At 54.9% G+C, this 13350-nt stretch overlaps 1 protein-coding gene across 1 annotated transcript in view; it reads left to right on the forward strand.

The window, feature by feature from the left end:
- Positions 1–382: 382 nt before the first annotated feature.
- Positions 383–13350, forward strand: part of TMEM132D (transmembrane protein 132D) — a 138493-nt gene continuing 125525 nt past the window's right edge. Inside the window, exon 1 of the mRNA XM_053928128.1 lies at positions 383–461. Within this exon, the coding sequence (XP_053784103.1) occupies positions 383–461 (79 nt within the window). The remainder of the gene's footprint in view (positions 462–13350) is intronic.

The following is a 13350-nucleotide window of genomic DNA, read 5'->3' on the forward strand; positions in this document are numbered from 1 at the left end:
CAGCCCGCGTCCCCGAGCTCCCAGAGCCGCCCTTTTTGGGCCAACTGCGGGCCAGTCCACGCTCGGGTCAACAGGAAGGGACCAAATCCGCGTGGATTAAAGTAAAAATATCCCGGTGGGGGTGAGAGGGGGTGGGGTTTGCCTGCGCGCGCCGGACTCGGGAGGGCAACCCCGGAGCGGCGTAGCGGTCGCCCCCGCCACCCCCTCCCCCCGCAGGCCGTGGACTGGCGAGAGGGGCGCGCAGGGCCCCGCGGCTGTTGGCGCCCCTAGCCGCGCACTACCTGGCTGTGCAGCCCCGCGCCGGCCTCCAGGGGCTCGGCGACTGCGCCTGCTTCGCCCAGACGGCGCCGGGGAGCAGAGGACCTGCTTCGCGGTCTCCAGGATGTGTCCGTCTGAGAGGAGGACGCTGTGGCACCGTTGGTCCCCCGTGCTCCTCAGCCTGGCCGCCCTGTTTTCCAAAGGTGAGGGGACGCGGCGCTACCTCTGGCCCCGGGACTAACTTTGCCGGGAGTGAGTGCGTGGGAGTGTGTGCGTGACCGGGGGTGGCTGGGACAGAGGGCGTGGGTGTGTGGAGTACGCGTGTGTGCGCGCGTGTGCACGAGCGCGTGCGGCCGCTGAGATCCGTGGCGGCCCCTTTGCGGCAGGTGCCTCCGCGGAGGACTTGCCAGGGAGGCCCTTGAGGAGACCACAGAGGGACAAGCGGGGACTTCAGTCCTGCTCACCGAAAGCGCCAGGAGCTGTGGAGAGCCCCCCGAGAGGGGCGGCAGGGGCTGGGCGGTGGAGCTGGACGTGGGAGCGGGACTGAAGTGAGCGCGAGGGGCCCTGTGCGCCAGGGGGCCGGACGCCTCCCTGGGCGCTGACCTCTAGGACGTAATCGCGGGGCAGCCCGGGATGGCGATGCTCCCGAGCGAGGCTTCACAGGCTGCTGCGAACACGCGCTGCGGGGTGCTTTCTGCGCAGGTCCTGGCCTCCGGCCTCCCGTGGCTGCCCGTCCCCTGCCAGCGTCCAGGCAGGTTGGCCCACTCTAACGTGCCACCTGAGATATCGCAGCAGGGCCCTGACCCGGCGCTGTGCGGACAAGGTGGCTCCTCCTTCGCCTCCCTGCTCTTCTGCCAAGGTCCCTGTCTGTCACAGGACCAGCAACGCCTTGTCTGACGGTGACTCTTCCTGGGCTCTTGGTCCCCTCCCCTCCCCCATGCCCGTGAGTGGCTCTTTTCCACAGAGAAATATTTTAGGAGGAAAGCGGAGATTCTTAGCAGTCCGCAGTGTGTGTGCCCCCAAATTCCTGTAAACAGATTTTTCTGAGATTTTCTGGGTGAGAGCTCTCTCTCAGCAACTTCAAAGCCAGGGATCAGGCATGGAGCCTTTTAATTACAGGAATTTTCTGTTCTCCCTGCTCTCCCGGAGTCAGCGGGGCTGTGCTGCTCCGGACCTGGCGGTGGACGTAGACCGCTCACTGGCCGGGTAGGAAGGGGGCCTGCGGACCCTGCCCCACTGGCTTGCCCAGTGCAGTGGAGACCCCCGTCTCCTGACTGTGAATAAGTGGGGTGAGCCGAGGACCGAGGACCAGAGCCTCGGGTTTACGGTGTGCACCAGGCACCGAGGCCGATGGATGGTCCGACCTGGGCAGACACGAGGGCAGCAAACCCCAGCAGTCACACGCACAGCCCGAGGCGCGTTGTCCCTGGTTTTCACGTGGCCTCCTTACGGCACCAGGCATCTCTGCGTGACCGTGGTGTGCTCTCGGCCACGGGCTGATTTCTTTCTCAGATGGAGTGTGGCGAGGAGAACGGCGTTTGCCCAGCGCTTGCGGATTTTCTCGGGTGGAAACCGTGACAGTGACCCCCCCCAGCAGCAGGCGCTCTGTGGTGTGGGGGCCCCAAGTGCGGGGGACGACGCCTATGCCCCCCATGGGCCACACGTGTGTGTCGAGCTCAGAGAACTTCGAGCAGCTCTGGTGCAGGGGTCGCGGGTCGCCGCGCTGAGCCCGGGTCGGTCAGTCTCTGGTCACGTGCCCCTTGCTCCAGAGCCGGAAAAACCCAGCGCCCTGCTGCCGTCTGGTCATGCCCGGTCAGGGCGCCGCAGACAGGGTTCTGAGATGCGTGGTCACTCTGGTTCTCTCTGCACGGTGTTTGGCTCCCTCTCTGCTCTAAGGTCCTCTGGCCGCCTGACCGCTCTAGTGCCCCCTGAATCAAACGTGGAGTGTTTGTGAAAGCGTTTGGATCGGAAGCAAATGGATACACACTCCCACTCCCACACACACTCACACACCCACACACGCTCCCGCACGCAGAAGCCCAAAGGCCTGATGTGTCTGGTGCTGATGAAGGGTGGAGATTCTTCCTCTCGCCAAATCTGAAATATCTGACTCAGCACAATATCATTATTATTATTATTTTACTGTATCGCCTCAGTGATTTCCAAATATGAATCTCTGAGTGAACAAAAACGCACATTTCCATACCAGGGTCATGTCCTTGACCCTGACCTAGATTCAAGGAAGTGATGGCTACTAGGAGGTAGAGCAAACTACCCTCATACAGATCTTTTGAAACGTAAATAAAAACAAAGTGCCATCGCTCGCACTTCTGTCCCTCGGACCGGGAAGGAGACGAGGAGACAAACGGTTTGACCACCCGTGTCGCCGTGCATCGCCCCCTCCTGGAGAGAGCAGACACTGGGGCCTCGGGCCAGACCAGCCTTCACTGGGAGCATGGCGTGTCTGCATCGTTTCAATGCACAGCCCTCCTGTCCTGCACGGGAGCGGCCTGGGAGACGATGAGGAGGCCGGGCTGGGGGCTGGGCGCTGCTGAAACGCTCAGCCGGCGGTAGAGGGTTGTTCCTGCCCCGCACCGGCATCTCCCAGAGCCGCAAGCACTTGCCGGTGCCGGTAAGAGGCAGATCGGGAGACCTGGGCCCTGGGAGAGCTGCTGCTGGACTGGCTGGGTGCTCCGCCTGTGTCCAGCCTGTGCAGGGAGTGGCCCGAGCAGCGGTTTCCTGGGACACTTTCGGGTCAGTGTCTCCACGTTGCCAGCTGCCCTCTGAGGCCAGAGCAGCCTCAGTGGAGGAGCAGCGCCTCCCAGGGCCCTGGGCTGGGAGGGGCTCTGCTTTCCGGTGATGCTGACGGCCTGTCAGGCTGCCAGGGGAGGATGGAAGACCTGGGAGGAAGCCTGTTGGTTAGTGTGAGTGTGTGTGTGTGTGTGTGTGTGAGAGAGAGAGAGAGAGAGAGAGACTTATAGCCTACATTTGAACACTGCTAACATTCAAAGGCTAGAGGATGTGAGACCATTAAGTTTCATTTTCTCTGAAAGAGTTAAATAATAAATGATTTTTATAAAATATAAGTATGGAAAGGTAGAATTCCAAGTATGAGGGTCTGTTTCACTCAGTTCCCTTTTGAAAGTGAAGAAAAAATGAAAACCGAAACAAAAACTCCAAAAATACCTTATTCTAGAAATCTAACTACTCCGTATTTTTATTTCACTTATACATTTACCCATTTATTCATTTTATTCAACCAGTCATTCTCCATCCATCCATCTTTTCTTCACCAGCCCATCCATCCACCCACCCACCCACCCATCCATCCACCCACTCACCCATCCATCACCCACCCACCCATCTATCACCCATCCATCCATCACCCATCCGTCTGATCTTCTGTATTGAAGGCCACTTGCCTTCCACGCACTTGGAGCTCCACAGGGACTCTTTCTGAGTGCCAAGGACACTAGCTTAGGGAGGTGTTCCGGTGTCCTTAGAGCAGGGAGTCTACTGCCAGTCATTATTCAAGACCACCAGGTGCCACCAACCACAGCTCCACGGTGTTAGGTGGTAAGTTCAACAACCCCCACTGTTCCCCGAGCAGCACCCCTTCCTTTCCCATTCTGGCCTCCTTCTCCTCCTCCCTTTGCTACTTTACAGTAACTGTCTCTGAGCACCAGCACCCTGCTGGTGAGTACGGCAGTGAGAAAATCCCAAGTGGGCACGGGCCTCCCCGGCAGCCCTGGCTGTGGCAGAGGGAGGAAAGGGAGGTGGTAATTCCAGCTGTGGCGTGCGGGGAAGAACCAGGCTTGTGGGCCTGTCACTGAGCGCGTGGGGGAGGCGCCCCTCCTCTCGCAGATGGGTTGGGTTTGCAGACGGAGCTGAGTCCGGGCGGGCAGAGGTGCGGGCAGGTGCCTGGGGGGAGCAGCATGGCCCCGTGAGTTGTGAAGAATGCTGCAGACTGTGGAATGTGGCTGAACATTCCTTTGCCCGGCAGGAAAATGGCATGGTGCCGTGTTCTCCCTCAGTAATTCCGACTGTGGGAAATAGTCTGGTCAATAATAGTAATAGCTCACTATTATTTTTCTGAGTAACAATTGTGTATCAGGTGCGGGGCTGAATGATGGATAAAAACGATTTTCGTGAATTTGCAGATAAACCCAATGGGTAGGTCTAGTTATTACCCTCGATTTGTACGTGCAGAAAGTAAGACTCAGGGAAGTTAAGTAACTTGCCAAGATCTTACAGCCCCAAAGCTGGCAGAGGCAGAATTCTGACGCCTCGGTCCGGACTATTTGCTGCTCTACATTCTGCTCAGGACTTAGTCGTGGAAACTCAGCTGTCCGTTGGGCAGAATCCCGCATGGTGCCTGGCTGGTGAAGGGGAACCTGGGGATGCGTGGAAGGCCCACACTTGGAAAGAGCTTCATTCTCGTGCCCACGTCCTGCTGACCAGCCCCTGGAAGCCGGGCATCCACCTAGCCACCGGGAGGACCAGGAAATGCGTGTGTGCGTGAGTGTATTTGGTGAACACTAAGTCTGCCCAAAGAGAAGAGGAACCGTATTGGTTCACGTAACTGGAATTCTGCAGCCGTTCTAGCATCAGGCAAGGCTTGATCCAGGTGCTCACAGAATGCCCAAGGGACTTGGAATCTCTTTGCTTCTCTTTCACCATCTTGGTTCTGTTCTTAGGCACAGTGTCCCTCATTTAGGCAAAAGACTTCCTCAGCTCTGAACTGTATCTTTTTGCCATACACTCAGTAAAAATAAAGAGCAATTCTCTTAAGAGTTCCATTAAAGTTCCGGACCTGCCTCCTCTAGACCGCAGAGCTCCGAGAGCTTCCCAGCACCAGCCTCGGCCGACGGGAGAGTCACAGGCCCCGGCCGGCCAGTGGGCTCAGGCAATGGCATGGGAGCCTGGCGTGGGCACCGCCGAAAGCATCCGACAGGGAAATGAGGGCCGATACAGAACACCGTGACCACCCAGCGGCCAGTGGGTGCTGGACGGTCAGTCACTTTGGGTTGCCCTAACGCTGACCCTAACAGATGCCCAGTCCTGCACCCGCTAAGATTTCACCATGGAGGGAGCTTCCTGTCCCTGCCCAGGTGACAGCCACCAGCTCAGGGCTGTGCCCGTCCCAGCAGCCACTGCTCCTCGGAAAGTCTGCTCAGACGTGGTGGAAGCTTTGCTTCCCGCGCTGTCACCGGACGGAGCCCTGACTGAGATCTGTTGTGAGTGCGTGTCTGCGTCACGAGCTGCCGGCACTCAGTAGTGCGCGGTTTCACGAGCACTCAGGGCTTTGAAACGCGGTGTCGGGGGACCACGGAGAACTCCCTTCAAAGGGAGAGGGTGGGTCCTGTGGCGTGACTTACATTTTCAGGGGAGCAGGGTCAGCCACCAGAAAAGGGGGGAACACAGAATTTGACGTACAGAAGCAGCTAACAGATGAGTCCCCCCTCCACCCCACTCGCCTGTGATTCCAAGAACGCGAGCGTTCTGCTTGGTTTTCTTAATTAGCGGGTGCCCGGCAGGGAGTTGGTTCTCCTGCAGTTCAGACAAATGGGACCTCACAGCTGTGCGGAAAACCGCTTTCCAAGAGGTTCCGCTCTGTGGAGAGGACCAGGGCGGGCAGGGTGCACTTTGAGCATTCTGGGTCCCGTTCCTGGGACGGGTGAGATGGGCACCGAGATGTTTGGGGCGGGGGGAGGACGTTACCACAGTAATCACCACGATCCTGTCACAGTTTAAACGGGACGCCGGTCTCAAGGCACTGAGGGACGTCTAAGAAATCACATCGTTATGACGCGAATACATCTTCACACACAGAGAAGGAAGAGGCCTTTTCGCCGCCTCCTGTCCTTTGCACTTGGCCGTCAGACGTCCGGATTTTGATTGACAGATAGTATGCAGGTGGCCTGCACACCAGGTCCGGTGGCCCCCACAGTGGCGGCCTGTCCATATTTCAAAATGGGAGATTCTCATAAAAACATGGGTTTCCCTGTTTCTCCTGAGTGGTGGCCAGCAGTGACGTTGGTCCCTGGCGGGCGCTGAGCAGCTGCTCTCGACCCCTGAGAGGTGGCAACATAGACCCTCGCTACCTGTGGCCACCCTGGGTCCCACTGTGCTCCTCCCCGCCCCACCCCCACTTCCCATTGTCCTGGGCTTGAGCCTCTGCGCCTCTCACAGCAGCAGAGCCGTTCTCTGGGCCCGGTTCTCAGGCAGAGTGTGGGCAGGGGGTGCAGACGGGCAGCCTGGGGTTCCCTGGGTCAGAGGCCCTCCTGCACCGGTGCGCGCTCCTGGGGGCCTGCACCCCCATCCATGCAGGTCCTGCTCCGTGACATCGGGGCGCTGCTGGATCTGGGGTGACGCTTTGCTTTTATGTTGCTGATGTTTTGGGCGCAGTGCCCTTGAGTCCAGGACCCACGAGTGGGGGGTCCTGCCTGCGGCTCCTGGGGCGTGTGCGTGGAGACATCTTACGGGACCAAATGCACAAATCCTTACCTGTGGCATGTCTTTGCTCTTAAACTTGATCTGATTTACCATTGCCCTTTTCCTTCTCTCTCTCTCTCTCTCTCTCTCTCTCTCTCTCTCTCTCTCTCTCTCTCACACACACACACACACACACACACGCCTTTGATTTCACAATAGAAAAGTACCTCTCATTCCCCTAGTGTCTTAGAAGGATTCGTTTCCTCCCGGTGCTAAAACAGTCACACTTCCCCAAAGCACAAGCGGACAACTCCCTCAATCCCGGCAGCCTCACCCCGCCCCACCCCACAGCTAGCACACAAAGAGGCACATTTACACAAAGAGAATGACTTGTTATTTAAAAAGTGATTTTAAACAATGTGTGATATAGTTGCATTGCTTTGGTCGTGTGGCCATCGTAATTGTGCTAATGCCAGCTTGAAGAGAGTTTCGACCACAGAGAGTCTGACGGTGGGAAGAAAGGGAAACAGTAGGCTCAATACGTACACACACGTTTTCATTGTGGGGAGGCATACAAGGAAGAAGGATACATCACTTTCGAGATTAAAGGTGTGTTAGGGGTCAGGATGGAATTCTGCGAGGGAGGCGGATTGGAGCTGTAAACTCGGGGCAAGAACAACGTAACACTTGCGATTGCTGATGAGGAGCGTCTGTGGATTGCGTAAATGGGCGCCAGTGGGTGTCGGGTCATTCTGTTATTTATAATTCCAAGGGATACATTTAAAAGAGTGATGTAACCATTTAATTTTAAATGTCAAGATGTACAATGCACTAGAAACGTTATCCTTAGCAACTATTGAAACAGATGAAAAATATTAGATGTCAATTTTGAAATGTGCAAATAGGCATATAGTGTGAAAAGTTTTCTCTTAGGAATCACAGGAACAATACTCTGAAAATACCACAGGTTTTTTTTTTTTTAATTCTCACCTGAGTATTTATGCTTCTTGATTTCTAGAGAGAGAGGAAGGGACAGAGGGAGGCAGGGAGGGAGAGAAACGTTGATGTGAGAGAGAAATAGGTCAGTGGCTTCCCCCAAGCGCCGGGACCTGGTGTTCAACCCAGGTATGTGCCTTCACTGGGAATTGAACCCTCTACCTTTTGGTGCACGAGAAGACCCTCCAACCAGCAGAGGCCCCAGTCAGGGAAAAGGACCACTGTCTGTAGAGTAGTTCTCAGTCTGGGCTGCCCAGCAGATACCCATCCAGACTTTCAACCTTCCTGTGCCCGAGCCACCCTGCAGACCCAGGAGGTCAGCATCGCTGGGGGCAGACCAGGCACCTGTGGCTTCGAAAGCCCCACAGAGTGATTCTGACGGGAAGTCAAGGCTGAGAACTGGGGCGCAAAGCCACCAGAGGAAGGCATCTGTTGCTTGGTGAGGAAGAGTTACAGCAGCGGGTCTGAACCCTGGTGGCCCGTTGGAGTCACCTGAGAAGGTCTTTTGGAGGGTGGGTGTCAGGCCAGTTGAGTTAAATTGGCACGGGGCACAAGCCACCTTTCTTGTACAGCCGGGAGCATTTCGACAACCACATGTGGTCTCATAACCCTTGTCGTGGTCCAGACATAGGACATTCCATCCCCGATATTTTCTTTTACCCTTGGCCCTCGGTCCGCTGCTGTATCTGTAGTTTGTGTCTTCCAGAATAGTCTATGCTGGTGTCCTATGGCACGTAGCCTTCCGAGCTAGGCTCATCTCCCTGGGCATAATGCATTTGTTGCCGGGTGTATCGGGAGCTGGTTGTTTCGTTTTTTTTCAGTGGAGCTCAGCGACATGGGATGGAGTTTCCTTATCCCATCGCCAGATGAAAGACGGCGGAGTCGCTGGCACTATGACGGAAGCCACTCAGAAGCTTCTGTGGGAGTGTTTGGTATGAGCGTACGTGTTCCTCTCTGTGGGTAGACACGCGGGGATGAGGTTTCTGGGTCACGTGGTAAGGGTCCGGTTAACATAGTAAGAAACCGCCCTACCATTCGGGGAAGCGGTTGAGCCCCTTGGCGTCCGCGCCAGCGCCAGCTGGCACCCCAGCCGTCCCAGGGCCTCACCAGCCGTCGCCGGTTTCACGACTCGGCTCTGCTGTGGCCGTTTTAGTGACGGTCTCTCGGGGGGCCTGATGTGCCTTCCCCTAATCACTAACGATGCTGAGTGCTTGTCAGGGGCTTCTCTGCCATCTGTCTGTCTTCTTGCGTAAAGCATCTGCTCCAATCCTCGGCGGGTGGAAAATGGGCCACTCGTTCTGCTTGCCTCTCACTCGGTGTTGAGGGTACTTGTGTATCTTGTATACAACGCTGCCATCACAGATGTGACTTGGAAATCTGCTTTCTCATTCGGCCCTATGCCGCGCCTTTCCCCAGACGTCCGTCAGAGCAGACTTCTTTATGTTGACGAAGTCCTATTTACCTTCTTTCACTTACAAAATTGCTTTCGTGTCGTCTTTCAGAAACCTTTGCCCAAGGAAGGGTGACAGAGTTTTTCTCCGCCGTGGCCTTCCAGCAGGCTGCACGGGTTGGGGGTTCACACTGAGGCCTGTGATCCACTCGGGTCCCTTCCTGTTACGGAGTAACGCGTGGGTCAGGTGGCAGCTGGTTGCATGTGGGCGCCGGTTGTTCCAGCACGAGTCACTGTAGCGACTTTGACTTGTACTTTTGTCCGGAGTATTTGACGGTGTGTGCTGGGCACACCCTGGGCGCTCTGCTTTGTCCCCTGAGCTACGCGTCTGTTTTCTCTCCGGCGCCACCCTGTCCTGCTGACCGTTCTTTACAACGAATCTCGAAATCAGGTAATGCGCGTCCTCCAAGCTGGTTCTTTTTCAAAAATGCTTTGGCTCTTCTGCTGATAGTTTGTCTGATTTGCAACATAAGTTTTAGAACTGGCTTATCGGTTTCTAAAAAGAAAAGATTCTGCTGGGTTTTTATTGGGATCGCACTGAGGCAGCAGGAAATCCGCCTTTGTGACGGGGGAGCTGCCCCCCCCCCCCCCCCCCCGAGTAGCGGCGAGTTCTCGCATCCGCAGCAGGGCCCTCCGACTGTCTGTTCAGGCTCCCTGTGATTTTTACCACCACCGCGTCATCGTTTCAGCCCGTAGGCACTGGACACGTGCCTTAGATTTATACCCAAGTGTCCCAGGTGTTCGGGTGCTATTGTGAACCGTATTCTTTTCAAAACTTGAATTTGCAGTCTTCACGGCAAATATGTAGAAATACAGTTGATGTTTCTGGATTGACCTTCCATCTTAAATGCACTCGTGTTTTTTAGCAGCTGTTTCCTTTTTGGTAGACTCTTGGGGGTGGTTTACGTGGACGGTCATGCTGTTGGTGAAAACAGTCTTCTTGCTCACTCTCCAATGGGCACGCAGCCTCCCCGTTCCCTCTGCGTGGCCAGAAGCCCCGTGTGACGCTGAGCGGGACCCTCGTGAGCGCGCCGTCTCGCCGGTTCCGGTCTCACACAGCCGACGCCCGGGCTGCTGTGTCTTCCGATGCTGTTTACCAAGACGAGCGAGCTCTGCTCTTGTCCTAACTTGCTGAGAGTTTTCAGCGTAAATGGGTGTTGAACTGTGCCCAATTCTGTTACTGTGTTAATGGCCACGATTGCATGATTTTTCTTAATTGTTCTGCTGATATTGTGGCTTCCGGTGATTGGCAGACATGGAATTGCCCTGTGTTCCCGTGCAGACCTAACTCAGTCGTGGTGCGACTCCTTTTCTATTGGGCTGCATTAGATTTTGCTGGCATTTCGTTAAGGGTTTTGTGACTCTTTTCTACCATTTCCTTTGATGGGCTTGCTGTCTTTGTGTGGCTTCGGCACGCGGGCAGTGCCGGCTTCATCAAACGCAACAAAGTGAAATACCCTCTCCCGTTCTGCTTCCTGGGAGAGAGTATAAATTCTGAGCTCACACGTCTTTCCGTGCTTTAAATTTTCTGATGAAACTGTCCGAGTCCGGAGGTTTTTTTCGGAAGCTTTGAAATTGCAAATTAAGTTTGGCAGTGTTGGGACTATTTTACCCCGGGCGAGTTTTGGCAGTGTGTGACTTCTGATGAGTTGGTTCGTCTCCTCGGACTCGCCAGCTCTGCGGAAAGCACGTTGGGGTTCGTTCGCCGTCTCCTGGACGCGTGGTCGGCGGCTCGTTGCTGTCGTCTCTTGTTTCCTGGTCCACCTGTGTCAGGGATTTTATCAGGCTTCCGAGAACTACCTTCCAAAGTTCATTTATTGTTCTCTGTTACTTTGCTGTTTTCATTTTCATTCATTTCTGCTCCATGGTTTCCTTCTGCGGCTTTGGGCTCCATTTTCTCCTCTCTGGTGTCTCCGCATGGAAGCCGAGGGCATTCTCTGAGACGCTTCTTCATTTCCAGTGTAAGCATTTGACGCCGCACGCCTTCCCGCAAACGCAGTCTGAGCTCCGTGCCGTGGCCTCCCGGGCTACGCCTTCACTTTCATCCGACTCACAGTTATTTCCCTGCGACTTTCTTTCTGACCCGCGTGATTTAGATGTTCGTTGTCTGCTTTTGAGATATTTGAGCGTTTCCCCCGTCACCTTTCTGGTTTTGATTTCTAGTTTAGCTCCGTTTGGTCAGAGAACACGCCTTGTGGAATTTCGATTCGACATTTACATTTTTGAGTGTTTCTTTATGTTCCAGAATTGGTCTATCTTGCTAAATACTCCTGCAGTTTTGAACAGGGTGTTGTGTTGCTGTTGCATCTGGGAGCCCCAGAGACGTCAGCGAGGGTGTTTGGTGGGCAGGGGGCGTCCAGATTCTGTGTTCTCACTGGGGTCCTCTCCTCTCTCTCTGCGTTCCTTCCCTACTGAGAAAGGAAGTGGCCACCCCCAAATGGTAGGAAACACCTATAACTGTGGGTGTTTCTGTTTCTTCTTTTAGTTCTGTGACTTTCTGTTCTACGCATCTTGAAGTTCTATTGTTGGGTGCACACACACATAGAACTCATTATTTTCTATTCGAGGCAAATTGACTCCCTTATAAACATATGATCTTTCTTTTCCCCCCTTGCATTGTTGGTTTTTGCTATTTCCCTAGTATTTGTATTGAGATATTATTGACACGCGACAGTGGGTCAGTTTCAGGTGTACGACATCATCACTCGATACTTGCGTTCGTTGCAAAATGGTCACGACGGGCTGGCATCGTCACCTCACGGAGTTACGGGCCTTTCCTGTCTCGTGACGAGCACTTTCAGGAGCTCCTCTAAGATGACTTGACTTTGCGGGGTCGGCACGCAGTACAATACACAGTTGACATGGTGTAGAAACGCACGCTTGAAACCTATGCGATCCTGTCCACCGAGATCACCCCAGCGCATTTAATCAAAAAGCCTATTTCACATACGCAGCTCCGTGCTCTTAACTGTAGCCCCCGTGCTGTGCTCGACACCCCCCGGAACATTCACGCAGCTATTTGCGTTTTTCCCTGGTGTTGGTGGGGTGCGTCCCCCTTTTCTATTTCACCAGCTATTGTCTCTACACTTCCAGGGTGTCTCTTGTAGACACACGTGACCAGCTTGGCTTTATATCCATGCTGACATTCTATGTTTTCTAGTCGGCGTGTTGAGGCGATTTACACGGCATATGATTTCGTACGTGGCTCGGTTAAAATATACCATCTTCCTAGTTGTATGCTATTCGTTCTCCTGGCCGTTACGCCTCCCCTTCTCGGTGTGCTTTTCTGCTAATGGAATGTTGTTTATAATTGTATTTTATCTCCACCGTTGGGCTATTATTTACACTGTGAACGAGTCGCGGCGGTGGCCGCCCCAGGGCTCGCAGGAATTAATCACAATCTAATTTCCAACAATACCACCCTGTCAAGGGCCCCCGTAAGAACCGCCCCGCAGAGTATTCCGACGCCTTAATAAAAATTCCTTTTTTATTAACGTCATTTATTTCGCGTTTACACGTGCTATAAACCCACACTATATTGTTATTATTTTTGCTTTACACAGTCAATTATGTTCAGTTTAGAGCCGTGGAAAATAAGAAACAAATGGATTTTACATCTGCCTACATTTCGGTCATTTGTAGGGACTTGTTTGCTTGTGTGTGCCCAGGTTTCTGCCTGGGGACCCGTCCTTCCTGCCCCGGGGACCCTCCTTCAACACATCTGGTCTCAGAGGTCTGGTGACAGTGCCTCAGCAAACGACCCTCCCCGTGCCCCAGGCTGAAGGGACTCGGGGGAGATGGGGTGCCCGGCCACCAGTGTCTGTCCTGTATTGTGGGAGTTGCTAGTAAGAAAGACACATGGACGCCTGAGAGACCACCCAGCTGTCGTGCGAGGGGCCAGGAGCCCTGGCCTCTCTCCCCGTCCCCACTCTCCCACCAGTGGCTTTCATTCGCCCAGAGCACCCTGACCCTGGCGGACCCGGGAGTCCAGGCATGGCACCTGCAGGGGCCAGTCCACCTGCAAAGCGGAACCGAGCGGGACTGTCAAAAACTGCTCCACTGGGCGGCACCTGTCCGTCTCCGGAGCCCCGGTCAGCAGAGCAGATTTTGTTACTGCCCGCGGGGGGTGGTTCCCCACCGAGCTTCCCAGGTGCCATCCAGAAAGACAAGGCTAGGGCAGGATGGAGAGCTTGGGGTGTGAGCCCAGCTGG

This window comes from Desmodus rotundus, chromosome 7, assembly GCF_022682495.2.
Source record: "Desmodus rotundus isolate HL8 chromosome 7, HLdesRot8A.1, whole genome shotgun sequence".
NCBI classification, from domain to species: domain Eukaryota; kingdom Metazoa; phylum Chordata; class Mammalia; order Chiroptera; family Phyllostomidae; genus Desmodus; species Desmodus rotundus.